The sequence below is a fragment of the Strongylocentrotus purpuratus genome, unplaced genomic scaffold, assembly GCF_000002235.5.
Source record: "Strongylocentrotus purpuratus isolate Spur 01 unplaced genomic scaffold, Spur_5.0 spur5_scaffold_3, whole genome shotgun sequence".
Lineage (NCBI taxonomy): Eukaryota > Metazoa > Echinodermata > Echinoidea > Camarodonta > Strongylocentrotidae > Strongylocentrotus > Strongylocentrotus purpuratus.
The window spans coordinates 34,012,791-34,032,750 of record NW_022145609.1 but is presented as its reverse complement, the minus strand read 5'-3'; the positions used below and the strand labels follow the sequence as shown (position 1 = coordinate 34,032,750).

Here is a 19,960-nt window from a genome sequence, read left to right as displayed (position 1 = left end):
ATGGGCGCGGCAATGTGTGTGCAGCCGTCATTATCTGTACATGGCCTAAACTGTCAACTGTTCACAGAGGCACCACTGAATTTGAAAATGATTATAAGCGTAGTGGAATAACGCCTCGTGTGCTAGGATCGAACCCAAGACTTAGAGCTCTTACCTAAAACCACAGTGCTACCACATCAAAAAGAAATATGAAATGGTACTATAAGAAAACAAAGTGACGTCATTTTCCGTATTTTTTGCATTATTTTACTGCAGTGAGCAAGGTCAATCTGACGTAATTGAAAAACAAACAAACCAGTTACGTCCAGGGCCCTCGGGTTGATGCGAAAAAGCATCTATAATGATGCCTGAACTGTAAGCAATTTGCTCACTTTAAGCGTCATTCAAGACACGGTATTGGCTGATGCGTTGACCAGGGTCCAGGGGAGTGTTTCACAAAGACTAAGATTGACTTTAAGTTCGACTTATCTATAGTAGGCCATTCATTCCACGGGTTGCTCTCCCCATTGCTCTCTCAATTCTGATCTTTAGATAATATTTTTCCCTTCAATAATGAACTATCAAAAAAGGTAAATTCTGTAGAAATGTGACCACGATTTATACATTCCTTGAGAGACCAACACCAGTAAATGGTGAGAGCAAACAGTGGCATGAACAACGTGCCATAGTTAACTCCAACTTAACGTCGATCTTAGTCTTTGTGAAACACACACCAGGAATGGAAACCGTCATTTTCATGGACATTCCATTGAAACGCGTGCTAAACCTGTAACACATGTTTGTATGAGGTATCCGAAAAACTAAGAGGTATGATGGCTTAGAGAAACTAGGCCTTGAGTTGAGTCAGAATGCTTTCGCCATTGAAATGGACGGAATAACGCTTTAGCAAACTTCAAGTGTTTCCGAAGAGGTTTTTCCATTTCATTATCATGTTTTCCGTAGCAAAAATATTTTGTATTGAACTTACACTGTTTGAAAACTCGGGCCGAATTTGAAAATTTCCGGATAAAGACTGATGGATTTCGCCGAAAGAAGGTGTCTGCGACGGAAAGGAAAAGAAGAAAAGATAACAAAGTAAACTCGGTGCGAACACAATTTTAATGATTCGTTTAAGGTATTGACTAACTGGGCCCCGTCTTACAAGACTTACGATTGATCCAAATCAATCGCAAGCTTGCAGTCTCATATCTCTAATATGTACATAGTTGCGATTGATATCAACTCTTTGTAAGACGGGGCCCTGATCTTTAGAAAGGAACACAAAACAAGCCATGATGAATTGGATGCAAGAACCGTGCGTCACTGACACGTCAAAGTCGTTAAGACCGTTGGACAGGAGGCGCCATTTTCATTATGTTATTAGTACGCTAATCATACCTATGAAGGCAATTTGCCTATGTGCCAGTAATGAAACGCAATATTCCCTCTATTCATTTAGCATTCAGTTTTTGTTTGATATCACTTTACATGGCAAAGCAAATTTTCCGTATTAGTCACAGCCTCGTAATGTAGCAGGCATAACATCTTTAAAGTTTTAACTATTCTATTAGCCTTTTATGTTATCATACATAATTACAGTTAAAATCCAATATAAATTTTAGGCAGGAGGATTATCTGCAAAAATGATTGATATCAACTCGAGAACAATTATTTTGGTTTAATCGGTCATAATCCGTACTCCATGTGGATCGGTAGGCTAACAAAATTCGACTTTTTCTCATTCGCTTTTAAGCCGGATACTTTGTGAATGTTTTGCTCGTATCACCCAAGGTTATTCATTCATACCTTTCCATTTTTTTACTGCTATGATTTCATTTTGGAGAATAATGGCAATATCAAATGAATATAATGTAGTCTTAAAAATTCTAGTTTCAGGAAAACCAACTTACATGTCCTCGAGGGCTTGCATTTGCGTAAAGCTTTCCGGGGCGATTTCCACGATCGGATTCCCTTGAAAATTCCTGGTTAAAAGAAGTGTATGCAAGAACGTCGTTTTTAAAACATAGTTTTAATTTTTTTTAAAGTTAAGTCATTAAAAGTATGTATTGTCTAATATGTCAATTTAAAAAAAAAAATGCTGAGGATAATATCGAGGGGTCGTGACACAAGACGTAACTTCATTTTGGCCATTTTGAGAAAAAATAGTTTATGTGTCACTGAGCACTTGGGCCTTTAGGAGTTAAGTCTATGTTTCACTACCCATTGACTTCAATCGGGTGTCGAATGGGGTTCAGTTTTTGTAATTCCTGGAAAGCCCACATTTTTATGAACATTTTGATATCAAATACTCATTTTGGCAAAATATGGGGTTACGTCTTTGTGTCATTGAACCCTCGATATAATATTAGCTGATTTCATTCTTGTAAATTCTATTCTATTACAATGTTGTGGTAAATTCATCCTTGAACGAAATACAAAACAAACTGATTAAAATGAAACGTATTTTCTTTTAAGCTACACAAAACTCATAGTATTTCAAGTTCTCCTTTCTAATGTTAGGGTGACAAGCACTGTTTATGGATATCGCAAACTATGTTTATCAATAATAATTCAATAATACGAAACATATCTATAGCGCTTGTGACATATAGAAGTTTCAAAGTGCTGTATACAAATAAAGATTACTTCAAGAAAAATCAATATTACTAATGGAATTAACATTACTTAAATTACAAGAAAATGAAATATTACTAACATAACTGAACAAATAAGCATTACTTAAATTACCAATAAGATTACACATTTATCAACTGAAAAACGAAGTTTATCGAGAAAAAAAATCTGCTCATCGGGGGATAATCATCGTTTGTCAGAATTATTAGGCAGCAAACGTATCACGGGCAGCTAACGACCATATTGCGCTGAAACAATACTTCATTTCAACATGCTAGAATGATTCGCAAGCATGCCCTGTACTGTTCTTAAAACGCCGTCTTGCAACTGTCACGATGTGTGTTGAGCTCATCACGTACTTGGTACTTTCCAATATTGCAGGAACTTCAAATTTGTTAGAAATCATATCTGAGAGCGTAGAAACTACTTACACAACCTGCAGTACATTTTCGAGTCCTGCCAGCAGAGAGGAGTTGATGGATCTGATCAAGTTGGCCTCTAAAGCTCTAAAAACATTCACGAATACAAATGTCTTAATATTATTCAAAAATGGCCCGTTTCCATTTGCCGTATGTTCATTAAAGTTCCTTTTTTGAGTCGGTAAAAACTTTTAACAGGATCAATGATAAATCATATTAACATATTTATGAATGAGGAAGCACGAACTATTCTTTTCTTCTCGGCTGACAACCTTCACCTAAGCAATAAAAAAGTTGTTCAGAGGTTTGGCTTAGATAGGCCTAAATACCTTTGAACCCTATTTTGTCTGTTCCTTAAATAAACAATTATCTATCCACTTTTCAAAAGAAGAATAAAAATGCATTATTAAACAATGACGAAAGATTTTATAGCTGTTTTGATTTAATTTAAATGCCTCTTTATATTTCTTAAGTTGGAAACCCAAATGGAACTCCATCAGAACAACGCAAATAGAGCCAACAAAGGCTAATTCGAACAGGATGTCAATGAACAGACAATTTCTGAAAGAGGGATAATGATTATGGATATCTAGCCATGCTGCAGCCTATTTCACAAAAACATAAACAATCTAGCTTATACTTAAAAATTGAGAATATGAAAATAAGTAAATAACACTGTCTTTGTTATCATGTTTGCGTGAGACAACCACAATCAATTCATGTCATCATTCGTAGGTCAGTCCCAGGTGGAGGGGGGGGGAGGGGGGAAGGGGGGGGGGTGAAAAGGCCGCCCCATTAAGAAAAAAGTGAGACAACAAAAATCGTATTCTGAGAAAGAAAAAAATTCGGGATCTTGTTTCTTTATTTTATTGCTCCTTTTTTTGGTCCTAGCCTTTTCTCCCCCATAAAGAAAGCTTAGAGATAGATATAAATCATACATTATAATGGCTGGGAAAAATTTATGTCAGGAAATCTTCACCACTCCCCCTTTTCCTGATAACCATGGATTTGCCCCTGCAGTAACGATATTTACAGACGTTCCAAGGAGCCACCCAAATCCTCAAAGGTTCCATGTCTCAAATCGCTCAGTTTGTTGCTCTCCAAATCACTGAAAAGATGGAAAAAAGTGAAAACATAAAAGAAAAACGATACTTAAAAAGGAAAGAAGATAATGTACCACCGTAATTGAATATCACTCCCTAATTTTGGACTCAACGATTTTTTTTTCTCTCACAGAAACCAAGTTACAAAATTTTCTGCGAATATTCAGTACTGAATAAAGATGTATGGAAACCCCTATATATTAATGTAGAAGAGCTGTTTTGAAGGAGCAAGGTGAGAATATCTAGATGGCTTTCCCGACCAAAAGAAACAATTTCATAAAGGGCTACGCGCTCGACATTACGTGTCTAATTCAATCTGCTCCAATATATGTTTACCATATTATGATTACAGACAGTGGAAAGACATGATTTAATTGAAAATATATGACAACTTCTTGTAGTTTTATCCAGCGTCATATTCTCCGTATTTTACTAAATCAATTCAGTTGAACCCGACTGCGGGTCTAAGTCGTGCGCGTTTAAAGTAGTCATCCGAAGAATCAAAAGTGTTTTGAATTGATGCAAAATTCATATCATTGCGAAGGGGAAGCCTTACTGATCAAATATACTAACTTCCCTCTTCAAAATCCGTTTGGGGCTTGCAGTAATCATCTCTCAAAAATGCTAATTTTGAGATCCAGATTTTCTGCCTTCAGTGGTCGTCCGTAGAGCTTCAAGATTCGTGACGTCACATGCGAGACACAGCATTATACGACTTTCCATGATATTTATATGATTTTCAAGCAAATTATTCGTGCTTTTCAAGAGAAAATCTGTCCATCCATATATAATTTGTCCATAACTATCAGTTGTCGTGAATTTTCTTCGGGTGACTACTTTCAGAGAGAAAATCTTAGACCTCATTCAAATTTCCCTTACTAAACTAAGACCGAGTTTAGACCCATCATGGAGGTGAAATGCTATATAGGAGAACACCGGCACATGAGTATAACTACTTCACTGTATTGACTTGCTTGTTCGAGTGTGTGTGTGTGTGTGTGTGTTGGGTTTTTGGACCTTTAACGTCACCATCCGAAAGACGTGACTCGGTTTCGAACCTGCGTCCTAGGCTGCGTCCGATGACTTGTTGATAATAAATAGCCTCTTTAAATGGCTTTGAAATCAGTCAGTATTCTTGCTATATGAACAAAATAAAACGATATTCACGGGACGAGTGAAAGAAAGTTTCTTACAAAATGAAGACACTATGGAGACCTCGGAAGCAGCCTTCATCCAATCTTGATATAAGGTTATGCTCCATATACCTAGGAAGTAAATTAAATGCAGTGTTTTGATAATTTACGGAGTTCGATCGAATACCTACCAAGGCACTTACATGTACGTCCAAATTGCCACCATCACCATCATCATTATTAACACTATTACCATATAAAGGCCCTACCATGAAAACACGGCCCTACTATGAAGAAGAAAAAAATATGCGTGAAAATATTGAAACTTGGTATGGAGTCTAGCAAAAATCACAATATAAAATTTCAAAAATTATGTAAACCGCACAGAAAATATAAATCATATCATATTTGAAAACAAGATGAATGCGACTTCGTCTCTAATATTATGCATCCGTCTGTATGATCACTGATTGGTTTGAATTGCTTCAATACTTTCCAAGCTATCGCGGTAACGAAATATTTTTCTGGCATTCTTCAACACTTTTATGACCCTGTGACCTATGAACTTTCCCGCCCAAAACCTAACCTTCTTTCTCAGAGCCCACCAAATCATGACTCCTCTACCAACATGACCAAGGAGCTAACACTCCTTTCCTTTTCATTCTAACTCAAAAAGAATTCAAACTATGTTAGAATGGCCAAATAACAATGAAGCCTTACACTAGTTGCAGACCTACACCTGTATGGTACATGTATACACATATTCAATTCAACCACTGCAACTTGTGTAAGCCATGACTTAAACAATGGTCAACACTTAAATGAGCATGCATGGGCATGGATAAAAGGACATGGACAGTGTATACAGAGAAGGTATGCATTAACCTGCCTAAACACCTGTAGTCATTTCATTACATTTACACAAAACGCAATAACAATATCTCTTAAGAGTTTGCTGTACATGTATATAACTGAGAAGAATTTGAGTATCTTACAAGGCACGAAGATTTGTGAGTCCTTCAAATGTCCCGTTTTCGAGGTAAGTCAGACTATTATTGAAAAGTGCCCTGGATGAAAAAAAGAAAGAAAGAACGATTAAAATGGTGAAGAAAGAAGAAGAAAAGTACTGCCTCCACCACAATCACCAACAACAGCAGGTTCTCCAAACAACACAGCGCTGATTAGATACAGTATCGTATATTTCATTTTATCTGTTACCTTTTACTGTGCCATCCTTTTGTGCGGCTTAATTCGAATCATCGGTTCATCGCGACGGGTCGGGTGATCACGTTACCCGACTTTTAGGCTCGTTTATTCAATAAATGTCGGGAATAATTATTGTGAAATAAACTCCACCTCGGCTACTAATTGTCTGGTATTATTTCCCCGATACTTTGTGAAAACCCTACGGCAAATCTATGAAAGGTCGTGTCCTTAATGCGGTGGTCACATCCCGCCGTACTTGCAAGTGCATGCTGTCTACGTGCAAAAACGTGGGCAAAATGTGGGTATCCGTACGCGATGAGTACCGCCTCCGTACGGATTTGGGAGCACGCAGACACACGGTAGCACTTTTAGTGCACGAGGAACTTTCGCTGCGTTCGGGCTGCTTTCGGGCTACCGATTCACCCCAGTGCGTGTGACGTGCGTGCCCGGTACTGCCAACGAGCGCACAACGAACGCACAGCGCACTGACTCCGTGCGTCTTTTAAAGGCGCACGTGATTAGTGCGTGGTCCGTGCTTACTCGCCACTTCCCCAGTTCAGCTATCCAGTGAGCACGCAGAACTCACGTGGACCGCACCGAGTAAGCACTTACAACGCACGTTGTTCGCACTGATTTATGCAGTATATAGTCTCTTCGGTGGAATGGGCGGCATCTTGAGGCAGCAACAGCTGGGACTTCTGGAGAACATCGGAATGTCGTCATATATAAACACCGAGTTCATCGCACGTGCACGCACTTACAACATGTGAGTGAGTAAGTTTTTCTGAAAACGTAGGGAGGGAGTAGCAAAGGCAGGGAGGGAGTACCGGCGACGCGCGTCACCCGCACTGTGTAAGTACGTGGCCCGCACGACACGCCTGGCCGTGAACAGTTGCGTGCATCGTACGTTGCGCACGTGGTAAGTGCGTTGTACGTGCTTACAACGTGCTTACAACGTACGGACTCCGTGCGGTTGCCACGTTATCGTATGGAGGCCGTACTTACAAGTGCTGCTCACGTACGGTGTCCTTACTCACTCGCATGTTGTAAGTGCGTGCACGTGCAATGAACTCGTGTTCATATAGGACGACATTCCGATGTTCTCCAGAAGTCCAGGCTGTTGCTGCCTCAAGATGCCGCCCATTCCACTGAAGAGGCTATCTACTGCATAAATCAGTGCGACCAACGTGCGTTGTAAGTGCTTACTCGGTACGGTCCACGTGAGTTCTGCGTGCTCATTGGATAGCTAAACTGGGGAAGTGGCGAGTAAGCACGGACCACGCACTTATCACGTGCGCCTTTAAAAGACGCACGGAGTCAGTGCGTTGTGCGCTCGTTGGCAGTACCGGGCACGCACGTCACACGCACTGGGGTGAATCGGTAGCCCGAACGCAGCCCGAACGCAGCGAAAGTTCCTCATGCACTAAAAGTGCTACGGTGTGTCTGCGTGCTCCCAAATCCGTACGGAGGCGGTACTCATCACGTACGGATACCCAAATTTTGCCCACGTTTTTGCGCGTAGACAGCACGCACTTGCAAGTACGGCGGGATGTGACCACCGCATTACGTGCATCTTCACACGATATTCTGCTTTCGTTTTACAAAAGGTTGTGCAACGCGATCACCCTACTAGACGCAATAACCCGATTACTCAAATTAAGCCCTTTTGTGCCATCAACTCTTCAAAAAAGGTCTAAAAATATCATTTAATGAGAGAAGATTTCACTCATAATGTTGTCGTTTTTATTGTTAACTTTCATAAAATATTGCAGATTATCCACAATAGCTGTACAAATAATTAAGAATTATTCTTTGTTAACAAAATATTTGAAACGATACCAAATGGCTTCAATGCAAAAATTGGTTACAGTATAGTGACAAGGTTGATGTTCCTCATGAGCTAAGCATACTTCAATGTCTAAATACTTTTTTGTTGTTGAAAATCTATGGATTAATGAATGAATGCATGAATGAATGAACTAATGAATGAACGAATGAATATTCGACTTCAATGGAAATGAAAGGACAAATTTTTGGGAGAAGAAGAAGGAGAGCTTACATTCGCCAAACTCGATTCTGATCTCGGAATACCCCTGGGGGTAAATACTCCAACTGACAGGAATCCAAGTAGCTGAAATAGATTGAATGATATTAATACATTATGATTGTCTTTCACTATTTTTCACTACGTTGTGTGTTCACGTCGCTTACGTTGTTCTCCACAATTTTTTTGATCACAGACACTTTTTAGTAGATAGTGGTCTAATAGATACGTCAACAGATTATGCATCACACGGTTTGCGGTTCGCCCCTGCAGTAATGTCCTGTAACAAGACATTAAATCTACATTTGCCTCACTCAACCCAAGCGTAGTAAGTGGGTACATGTTAAGAAGAAATTCCGCCGGGAAATTCCTTATGGTAGATCGGCTAAAGTCGGTGTAATAATATCATGACAGGGCCTTCTGGAAGAATAGTATTCAAGTGACTCGGTAACATTATTATAGGTTGAAGAAAAAACTGTGTCATTTTTGTATAAAATGTTACTAATTATATTCCTTCTACTGTACTTACCCTCTAACAGAAAAAAATCCTGAGAAAATTCTCAAACCACAAAGATATTTATGGCTTTCTTTGAAAGCATCACTGTGCAACACCCTGATAAACAGTAAATTTTTGCAACCATTTTTGAATTTTCCCAACCGTTTACCTTGAAAATAAGAAAAAGACAGGCTTTTCAAAAACGTTCAACACTTAAATGTCTGGGATGGTATATAGAGCCAATTCATTGCTTTGTGATGATTTACAGTCACCTAAAATATAATGAAATTGTAATGATATAGTTGGGAGAGTTAAGGAGCCGATCAGATCAGTTTTTTCAAATTTTTATCATTAATCATGGCCCGTTTTCACTCAAACTTTCAGATTATCTTTAATTGTACATCTAGCATTGAAGTCACTACCTTAGCACCAGATTATCTCATCTGAATAATGTTACAAAGTCCCTTTAAAGTTGATGAGGCGACAACAAGACATATCAACACATTCAAGAATTACCATAAATCCTGTACGTAGTAGTTTTAGAATGTGTTGTACAGGATTTTTTTGTAATTCTTTGTGAATGGATTTCAAACAGAGAAAAACAGTAGCACTTCGGGCCGTATGGAGTATCGTCAAAAGGAGGAGAAAAAGGAAGAGAGTTTGAAATGTTTTAAACTTGGAGGGTAGAAGCTTTTGACCTTAACATAATCGGCTTTCTAAGAGTATGAATTTATTCTTCAAAGGGTGGGGTCGGCCCTTACCCCCCCTGCATATAATATGCAGAAGATGGATGGTACCAATTTGATCATCTGCACAAAGTCTGTAAATAGTTTATGACCAGTTTAACCTGAGGACACAAAAAACATACCAAACATAAGATGCTTAATATTCAAGTATCAGCGGGTAATGATTGCGATATTGATTCACGCACAAAAAAAGTGATGGGAAATAGTTCAGCTTCACCTTGAATGTGTGATATATTTCTTATGATCAATGGCGCCACTTATCCGTATCTTAGTAACAAATTACGGTGGTGTCCGCTTTTTAGCAACACAAAACAATCTCTCTCTATTCTTTGGAATTTTATTTATTTTATTTATTTATTCTAATCTTTTGACAGGGTAGCCCATTCACCTACAAGTAGTGCTCTTCCATGGGGCCCTGCATAAACATGAACATATTTACATCGTTTATAACGTTTATTTCAAGTGAATTAAATATCATTCTTAAAAATTCACACTTATTCGTATTTACTACAAGATCAATCATTCAGAATGACTTCTAGCCAGCTTTTTTAACTCTAAAAAAGCATGGGCTGTACTCAAAATTTTGTTCCGGTAGAAGTAGAAAAGACTTCGACTTACAAGGCATGGAGCTGATGGAGACCGTAGAATGATGATACCTCAAGGTTCTCGTATAACGGCGTGCCACTCAGATTTCTAGAAGGTGTAAGATTGGATCACATTATGCCCTTGAGGTTCTAGAAGAATCCCCCAGGCTTGGGCTACCACTTGGACATCTCCCAAACGGTTTGATATTATATCATTTACCTCATATTTCGTTTGATACAACAATCATATGTATATACACATACAGTTAACAACTAAATAAGTGAACGTGATGTATGTGAACAATTGATTTGTCCCGATTTATGTTTCTAGAGAATGTGACATATTAAAGCTTACATGTAAAGGTATTCAACGGAGGTCATATGTCAAACAGTCCACCTTTCCTTTTTTAGTTTGGAAAATTACCCCCATATTTACAAGGGGTAGGATGATTTACTTGTTTGCTGTTTATCGATTGAAATAGAAATAGAAATACATTTACTAATATAATTTTCATGTTGTCGGGAACGTATTGGACAAAAAAGATCTGGGCGAGCTACATTTTATATTGAACATGTTGTAAAAATGTAACAAATGACAGGAAGAAAATAAATCCTACTTTGAAGGAATGAATTAAAGTAAAGAGGCAAATGAAATAAACAAGCTCGAAGTTAGCTCATAATGTTAAACATGAATCAAAATATCCACAGATCCTTTGAACATTATGGAGAGGTCTCTCTTTGTGCCTTTCAGAATGATAACTCTCAAGTTGCTGAAGGTGCTTCATAAAGGAAGCCTTTGTTTCACTTGAAATAATTTTCTATCAATATACCATACACGAATGAATGATTCCCTACGTAGCTTTAATAAGCACACATTAAGTAATTGCATGGATATTCTATACTTTGATTCAACAGACACATCACTGAAATCGACGCAGACCCGTTTCACACGAGGCGTTGGTACCTACGCTAAACAACCCTCTGGAAGCAATCATCTCATACTTCGGCAACTTCAACGCAATTTTGGTCATTTTCGAATTTTACAATTAGTGTTGTGACTTCAGTCTCCAGGATCACAATGCTGTAGCTCACGTAGGCCTTTTCGGTCAGAGATTCGCTGGGCCCAAGTTTCTGGGTCATTCTATGTTAAAACTTCGTCGGTTGTCGAGTGGTGACAAATCTGAGAATAATGACTTATATTCTATAATATTCTTTCATTTCTTGTGTTCCATTCTTTGTCAATTTGTGTACATTTCTTTTTGATTAAGCACTATGGTCGTAATGAACGTTAATTCAGTCGTATGAATGCGATAATGGATATGTAGTTTTCAATCAAATCTTTCAATAACAGAACCATTGTTTGTGGGCCTACAGTGTTACCCTCACATGGTGCTGGAGTGTCTCTGACGCAGTCCTTCGCCAGGTAGAATAATGACGCTTCGTGCGCAACCGGCACTGTTACCAACTAAAAACATTTTAATTTAGCCGATAGTACTAACATTTGACCTGACATTTATTTCCCTTATTTTTTAAAAAGATTTATAAACTCACATGACAGTCGATTTAATCGCAGTATTCTTGGCATAATCTCCGTTCCAGGTGTTGCTACAATTAACCCAGAACGACAGCCATGTTGGTTTGCTACAGGGTTGCGACTGGGGCCCATGGCCTTCATTGAAAGGAGACTCGCCACAGGAGCAACCAGCGGGACATTTTAACGTTTCTGCAGAGACACCGTAGCAAAAAGAAAGTACGACAATATGATAGAATATCTATCCCAGTTAAGACTTACGTACAAAAAGACTTTATCAAGACTAGATACGCCAATATTTTAAAAAAAAAGTATTGTATCGTAATCCTGGTACGGTCAGTATTTGGTTATTCAAGAAATGCAGTGGATGAGTGCAAAGTGATAGTACGCAAACTGTGGCTGATAGTGCTAATTTTATTTTGTGAATACAACATTTATAATACACCAACGGCCTTTAGAGAGTATATTTTTGATGGATGACGGAGAGAGAGAGAGAGAGAGATAGACAGAGAGAAAGAAAACGGGAGAAAGACCCCGTTTTAATTGACAGATCTAGGAAACAAAAGAAATGGTGAGACACAGATAGAAGCGAGATGACACACACACACACGCAAATAGAAAGAGAGAGAGAGAGAGAGAGAGTAAGAAAGAGAGAGAGAGAGAGAGAGAGGATGGAGAGAGATATACAGAGAGGGGGAAATGAAGTTAGGAAAGACTGGGAGAAATAAAATGAGAAAAGGGGGATTGAGAGACAAACAGAGAGAGAGGGGAGAGAAAACGAGGAAGATAAACAAAAAAAAAGAGAAAGAAGGTTTTGGTTGCGAGTTAGAGAGATACATGTAAAAAGCGATATGGAAGGACAGAAGTTCAGAGGTTAATCGGAGCCGCTTAATTACCGCATATCTCCTCGTCATCTCCATGCGGGCAGTCTTGCCATCCATCACATTGAAGTCCAGGTAGGATACAGACATCAGTCTCTCGGCAATGAAAGCTGTCATCCGGGCAAACTGTAATATTCAATACACACTCGGGATTATCATCCTAGCCTGTTCACACCCACACTAACCACCCCACGCTAACACCCAACGCACAAAACACACGCACACATACACACGCGAACACCCACACAGGCGCACACACACACACAGAAAGAAGACAAAAATGTGCACAAATTTTGTCGAAGCAAGGACCTGAAAGATGTTAGAACTAATTTTTGCTTGTCATAAATTTAGCCCCCCGAAATCAAGAGTTGAGAACATTGTAAATCAATTTCATTAACAGTAAATTGCTTGTCTGAGATATTTCGCATAAAAAGGCATTTCAGATTTTTTTTCAATTTTTTTGTCTTATTGCCCTATTATATATTCTCCCCCATCTTTACAAGAGAACCCTGGACCCCCCCCCCCCCCCCACTGAACGTCACTGATTTAATAGTCATCACAGATGAAGAGAATTCCTTACCACCACAACCAACTTCGTCGGAAAAATCATGACAGTCCACAATCATATCACATCGGGAGCTATAGGAAATACTCTGTGTTTCTGATTCACAGATGAAGTCGCCGATATCGCTCTCGTTTGTAGGAATGTCTGCAAGAAAAATCAGAAGTATTCAAATTCAAAATCAAATTTATATTATATTTCAAATTTAGTGCATAGATAAAATTCATACATAAAGGTTCATTCTCAATTTTCAATTTATTAAAGACTCAAAGAACATACAAATTGTACAGTCTAATTGTTGTATTCATACGGTAAAGAGCGTATCTGGACACCTACCCCGTTGACATCCACCCCCGGATAACCACGCCGGTCAATTCCCCCTAGGACATCGACCCCCTAGGGTAACCACCCTCTAGGACGATAACCCCCCGGACAACTTCCCCCAGTCAACTACCCCCTAGGACAACTACCACCTAGAACAAGTACCCCCTAGGGCAACCGCCCTCTGGGACGACTACCCCGGGACAACTACAATCCGGACAACTATCCCAGGACAACTACCCCCTAGGATAGTAGTCCGGGGGGTAGGTGTCCTAGAGGATGGTTGTCGTAGGGGGTAGTTGCCTGGGGGGGGGGGTACTTGACCTGGAGTATAGTTGTCCTAGTGGTAGTTGTCGGGGGGGGGGTAGTTGTCCGGGGGTTGTCATCCTAGAGGGTGGTTACCCTAGGGGGTAGATGTCCTAGGGGACAGTTTACTGGGGTGGTTATCCGGGGGTGGATGTTCACGGGGTCGGTGTCCTAGAACCGGTAAAGAGACAAACAATTAGATACACATCAGTATATACAATATACATATTAATAATGATAGAGTTGAATGAATTGTAGACCTGGTACCCATTTGCCACACCCGTTTTGCAATTTCGATTTCATCTTACAATGACTTACAATATGTATTTTAGTTTTGTATATGTTTATATCTCTCTATATTTTTAATTTGTTTGTTAATTGAACATTTTCAGCCTGCGAGCTGCTTGTTTAATGTGATTTCTTAATAAACCAAACCAATTCAATTCAATTCAACATATCATATAGAGATAACAAAATTCTTTCGTTCACTTACGATTATCTGCGGTAAAGATATTCAAGGCAAAACCATTCAAATCCAGGACTCGGTCACTACAAAAATGCACGCTGAGGTGGCCACTCGCCAAGGACAGTGATGTCACTGCGTTCGTGCCCAGTCGATATGATGTAACAATATTGTCTTGGTGTGAAATGTGGGTAAAACTGAGCATGTCCCAAAACCGTTCGAGCTCGAGTGAATATAGTAGAACGGTCATCTGATTAAGATACCAAAACAAAAACACCTTTGAGGTAAGGTATTTGCCACTCAACGATCGTCGGGTTAATAGATTTAGCTCTTTAATCAAAAGTCCTTCACTTTGTTGTATTGTTCTACGAAATATTTGGCTTTTAATCACAATTCTATACACTACTCACTTTTAACATAATAACTTCATAAACTTGAGTACTTATTTCAGGAAAATTGTATAATTGTACACCATTTCAACTTAGATTATACATTTTATTAATGCCATTCATTCTGCTTTATCCAATAAGAGGTTTAAGAATTTCCGCGTTCTATTAAAAAAAAGATCATGAACCTTGCTCGTATTAGGTATGTGATCACCCTTCCATTTTCAAATTCAAAATTAGACTATTAGACTATCTGTATAAAATAGCCACAAATAATGATTCATGGTTTCAATACATTGAGAATATTCCTGATCTAAGAGGTGCATGAAGACCGGGTAACTGACATTCTACCTTTTCATCAGGTGCGGTTTCCAGGATCCATTCTTGGGTTGTGTCGTAGGGATACGGGTCGGGATAGTTGGGTGATACAAGAGTGGTCAGATACTTCATCTCCCCCACGTCAGGGTTTGCCACAGCCCCTGTCCAAAAATAAAATACAAACAGACACATGAACCCAGGGCATTGAGTCTGAGAGCTGAGATGGAAGAGCAGTGGAAGAGTCGATGTGATAGTGCCCTTTGGTAAGGCATCAATCCTCATTACCAAGTCCCTTGGAGAGAACTCAAATCGTCAGTTCCTGGTTGCCTACTTAAACCTACTTTTTACCTGTAAAGAAAATCAACGCAAGTGTCAGTAGTAATTCAACGTTATGTGTGAGCTGTCCAGTTCACATTCTCCTTCATTTAGGGCTTAATATTAAACAGGGGCGAGAAAAGAAAAAGATCCGACATTAACTTAACCGATGATTTCGGGAATCCATTAGGCCCTCTTAAAGTAGCTGTTCTAAGATTTAAAAAACAAATTTTATTTTCATTATTGCTAAGGTGAAACTTTGATTGGACAATTTTATCAAAATTCAATGTTTGAAACATTCAAAGTAATGATTATTATCAACTACAATACGATTAAATACAACCCTGGCATAGCACCCGAAGAGCTCTACGAACACTGATGGTATATGTGTGACATCACAGGTTGGGCATGATTTGCACAAGTAGACGCTGTCCCATGACACCTCACACATTTCCAGTGCCTGTTTTGATTTGATTTGATTTGATTTGATTTATTGGTTTCTGCATCTTCTTTTTTTCTTCTTTTTTCATCATACATTTTCATGAACATAACATGGCTTGATACAATATTTCAAGTGTATATAATTTTATACAGATAATAAACGATATTAAACAAATATATTGAATTCAAACAAATATATTAAATGCATAATTAAATTCTCTTACTTCACTACCGTCAGGCTAAATGTTTAATCTATTGCTCTAAATCCCTCGGATGGTATTATTTTGATGATAAATGCAGCGATGAAAAATTTAGGAATCCGTCGCTTGTGAACAAAATAAGACGCCATTGTATTTTGGCTGCATACACCGCGGTTTGTTCGGCATTTTGAGAGGGAACATGCTATCATTCCGGGTTTTTTTTTCAATTTGAAAGTGTAGTTTCTTTGATTGTTCATTAACCCTATCCTGTGTATTTACAAACAAAATATTTTAGTTATCAGAATCGGTTTCATATCCCTTTTTGAATTATGTGAAATGCCATCACATTTATATATACTAAATTCATTATAATTTGAGAAATAATAGCATTGCAACTACACTGTTGGTCATAACGGTGGAATAATTATTTTTACCCCAATTTATGGAATGATTTTGACAATGATTTATACCTAGTAGATCTAGATAATAGTATACATTCTCAAATTTTATTGAATATTAATTTGTGAGTGTTTGTTTCGCGTAAATGCTAAATCATGTGTGTGCTAAAATGCTAATCTAGGGGACTTATGTCCTTTAGTCATAACTGACAGTCTCTCTCTCTCTCTAAGTGCCATATCGTTTGACTTTGGCGATCATGCTGTTCCACAACCCTCGGCTCGGCTAGCCATCTGTATTAGTGCCACTCCCAGTTCTTTCACTCCTCTCTCTTCCAACAATTTCTGCAGACTGTCCTTCCAAAGTATCCTCCTTCTTCCCCTACTCCTTCTTTCCACAGTTTTCCCTGTCAAAGCAAGATTCTCTAGGCCTTCTTTACGTGTAATGTGACCAATTAACTTCAACTGCCTAATCAACATCTCACGTATCATTTTCCTTTGCACTCCAGCTCGTGTAAGAACTTCCCCATAACTGACTTTGTCAGTCCAGGGGAGTTTCATCATTTTTCTTAAAAACCACATTTCGCAACTTTCCAAACGCTTTTTAGTATCAGAGGCTAAAGTCCATGTTTCACTACCATACATAAGTACTGGGTAGATGTAACAATTCAATACTCTTATTCTGTTCCTCATACTCATTGTTCGATTTGTCAGAATTTTGCCTAACTTTGAAAATGCAGATTTAGCGAGAGCTATCCTTCTCTTAATCTCTGTCTCACATCTGGCATCCTCGGTGATCATGCTGCCGTTAAATGAGGAGACTTGTTTAATAATCTGTTCTTTCAGTTTCAAGTTACATTTTGGACTGCTCTTCTTGGATACCACTAGGCACTTTGTCTTGGTATAGTTGATCTCTAGTCCCATTCTCTCACTTTCTTTTACAACTACATTCAGGAGTCTCTGGAGATCTCTCTCCAGTGACAGCAATGAGAGTAATGACAGTAATGAGCATTAATGCCTCATAAAAGGGCACTAATAAAGCACATCGACACGGTTTTGATTCTGGGGGCTCACAGTAACGACGCCATTGCTTAGCCACATCAAATCTACAGACCATTTTCGTTATGTAATCGTTATGTAAGTGCCTCGGTACAAATTATTTCATTTCATTTACCGGCTACGAATAATTGTATTAATTCAATGGCCAGAATGGGAATAGCTTACATTCCGTGTTGTTAGGTAGGACGAGCCATACATGTAATTGTCCTACCTAGGAAATATTAATGTATGCAATTCGCATTCCGACGATTTAAATATTTTTCTTGTAACTGGTGAATGATATAATTTATAACATAGCACTTGACAAGATTAATGAATTACATTTGATTGGATAACGAATATCGTATATAGCTTCATTGGCTTCAACATCAGTCGCAAGGCCGATTTTGCAAACAAAACCGTTTGGTAGAGGTTGATTTTTTTCTTTCTAAATTCAAGAATCATTCAGTTTGTTTCAGATCGCGTGTGTTACATGTAACGCTCGTATTTTGAACTTAAAGCCTATTTGCACTACTTTGGCCTGGAGGGATTGGACCTCCCTGCGTGGCCACTGACAGGTGGTTATCTCATCAAATTAGCTCTCAATTTACATAAGAAAAAGGGAATCATGAGGGACCAACGGGTACCGCTTAGGCATTGATTGCTAGAGGGTGCAAGTAGCTACAAGTAGTGCAGTCCCGCTTTAAAGGGCCACTCTTACCCAACTAACAAAGCCTTTCAAAACATGAATACACCTCTACTTATTAATATTCCAGCCTCTGATTTTTCAGAAAATCTCTAAATTGACCAAAATATTAAAATAACCATCCATTTTGCCAGAAATGTACTGGGATTATCAAGTACATATTTCTTTTCCGGTAAATGTCTTTTTTCCAATTAATATCATAGCTTGCCCTTTTAAAGATATTTTAATGTCTAAATCACCCTCCTTTTCACCGGAGAGGTGCCTGCAGTGACGTCATATTCATTTTCACAGTTCTCACGCTTGTTGGGCTACGCCCCTCGAAAAAAGGTTAATACGGTCTCGTGGCCTTCATGACGCATTTGACGTCATTGTGGGCATGTCCGATTTGTCCTGCAACTAAGGATCTTACGTTAGGAATGACGAAATTGCCAGAAATGTACTGGGATTATCAAGTACATATTTCTTTTCCGTTAAATGTCTTTTTCCAATTAATATCATAGTTTGCCATTTTAAAGACATTTTAATGTCTAAATTACCATCCTTTTCACCGGAGAGGTGCCTGCAGTGACGTCATATGCTATTGCGCAATACAGCTCTGAAACACTTTTAAAGCTACATTCAAGAATTATTGCAGATTTCTAAGAAAAATCATTGTCATGTTCGGAATCTCCGTCAAAAATTTTCTACACGTCTTTTTTTTCCTCATTTTTTTTTTTTTTAGCCCGTTTTGGTTAGAGTGGCCCTTTAAGAGGAGCGCTCGATTATTTCATTAAAATTTGTGACTCAGTTCCTATATTCGGAGGGGGATCTTAAAACAACATTTCTTTTTCTATAGAACGTTGTATTGATACACTTTTATGTTTTTAGCCTGCAATAGAGATGCAGTACGTTTAACGTTACTTCACAGTAGTACAACGGAGAATAGTATAATCAAATGATTTATATTTTTTCATGAACCACGTCAACATCCTAATTTAGATGTTTTATTTCTAAGTGTAACAACGCAAAAACGATAAAAACAAACAAATTCTGCAGTCCTCGTAAACCTTAAACATTACCACAAAAATATTGTACCATCGTATACAATGATGATGAGTTGAAATCCGTAATCGCTCGGTAATTTCGAATCATTTTAGTATTTAATATTTATTGTCCATTTCTGGATATTTGATTTTCACTGGTGTAACATATACAGATTAACATTTACTAATAAATTTACAATTTTGTTTAGACATTAACAATAAATAAACAAAGTTTAACATATGATTAAGCACATTTTATAAACACAAATTTAGGACAATAGTTAACATAGTGATTAAAGCAGAGCAAGAGGAGGTGTCAGGTGATCAAACGAATCAACACGTGAGATAGATATACTGAGGAGGTCAGGTATACATGCATTTACGTCTGAAACCAATTAGGGAATTATTAATTGAATATTATATTAAAGAACAACACTGGGTCTTCGAGACATTCCGTTGTACATGTGGATGGAGTTTGGTATGAATGGTTGCCGAGTTCTCACTTGAGCAGACCTGGGCACACACAAACGAAAGCATGACTTATTGTAAATGTATAGTATGAAGCGGGTGGGTGGGGGTCGATCGTTCATGATTCGTTTAAATTTAGCAACTACTCTTTCTTCATATGGTGTGGATACTGCGTGTAGGCTACTGCCAATTATCCGTTGTGCCACTCTCCTCGTACTGTCTAACTTCTTCGTATCTTTTTGAGTTGCATTCCCAAACTAGCA

The 19,960-nt window shown here is 38.4% G+C and overlaps 1 protein-coding gene across 1 annotated transcript in view; it reads right to left on the bottom strand.

The window, feature by feature from the left end:
• The window catches only part of LOC594685 (G-protein coupled receptor GRL101), a 29,696-nt gene that overhangs the window by 2,864 nt on the left and 6,872 nt on the right, over window positions 1-19,960 (bottom strand). The window contains exons 2-14 of the mRNA XM_794118.5: window positions 15,146-15,273; window positions 14,439-14,658; window positions 13,337-13,465; window positions 12,772-12,882; window positions 11,896-12,067; window positions 10,379-10,453; window positions 8,534-8,605; window positions 6,264-6,335; window positions 5,329-5,400; window positions 4,066-4,140; window positions 3,045-3,119; window positions 1,890-1,961; window positions 968-1,039 (exon numbers count right to left, since the gene is read on the bottom strand). Coding sequence (XP_799211.2) covers window positions 968-1,039; window positions 1,890-1,961; window positions 3,045-3,119; window positions 4,066-4,140; window positions 5,329-5,400; window positions 6,264-6,335; window positions 8,534-8,605; window positions 10,379-10,453; window positions 11,896-12,067; window positions 12,772-12,882; window positions 13,337-13,465; window positions 14,439-14,658; window positions 15,146-15,273 — 1,345 coding nt within the window. The remainder of the gene's footprint in view (window positions 1-967; window positions 1,040-1,889; window positions 1,962-3,044; window positions 3,120-4,065; window positions 4,141-5,328; window positions 5,401-6,263; window positions 6,336-8,533; window positions 8,606-10,378; window positions 10,454-11,895; window positions 12,068-12,771; window positions 12,883-13,336; window positions 13,466-14,438; window positions 14,659-15,145; window positions 15,274-19,960) is intronic.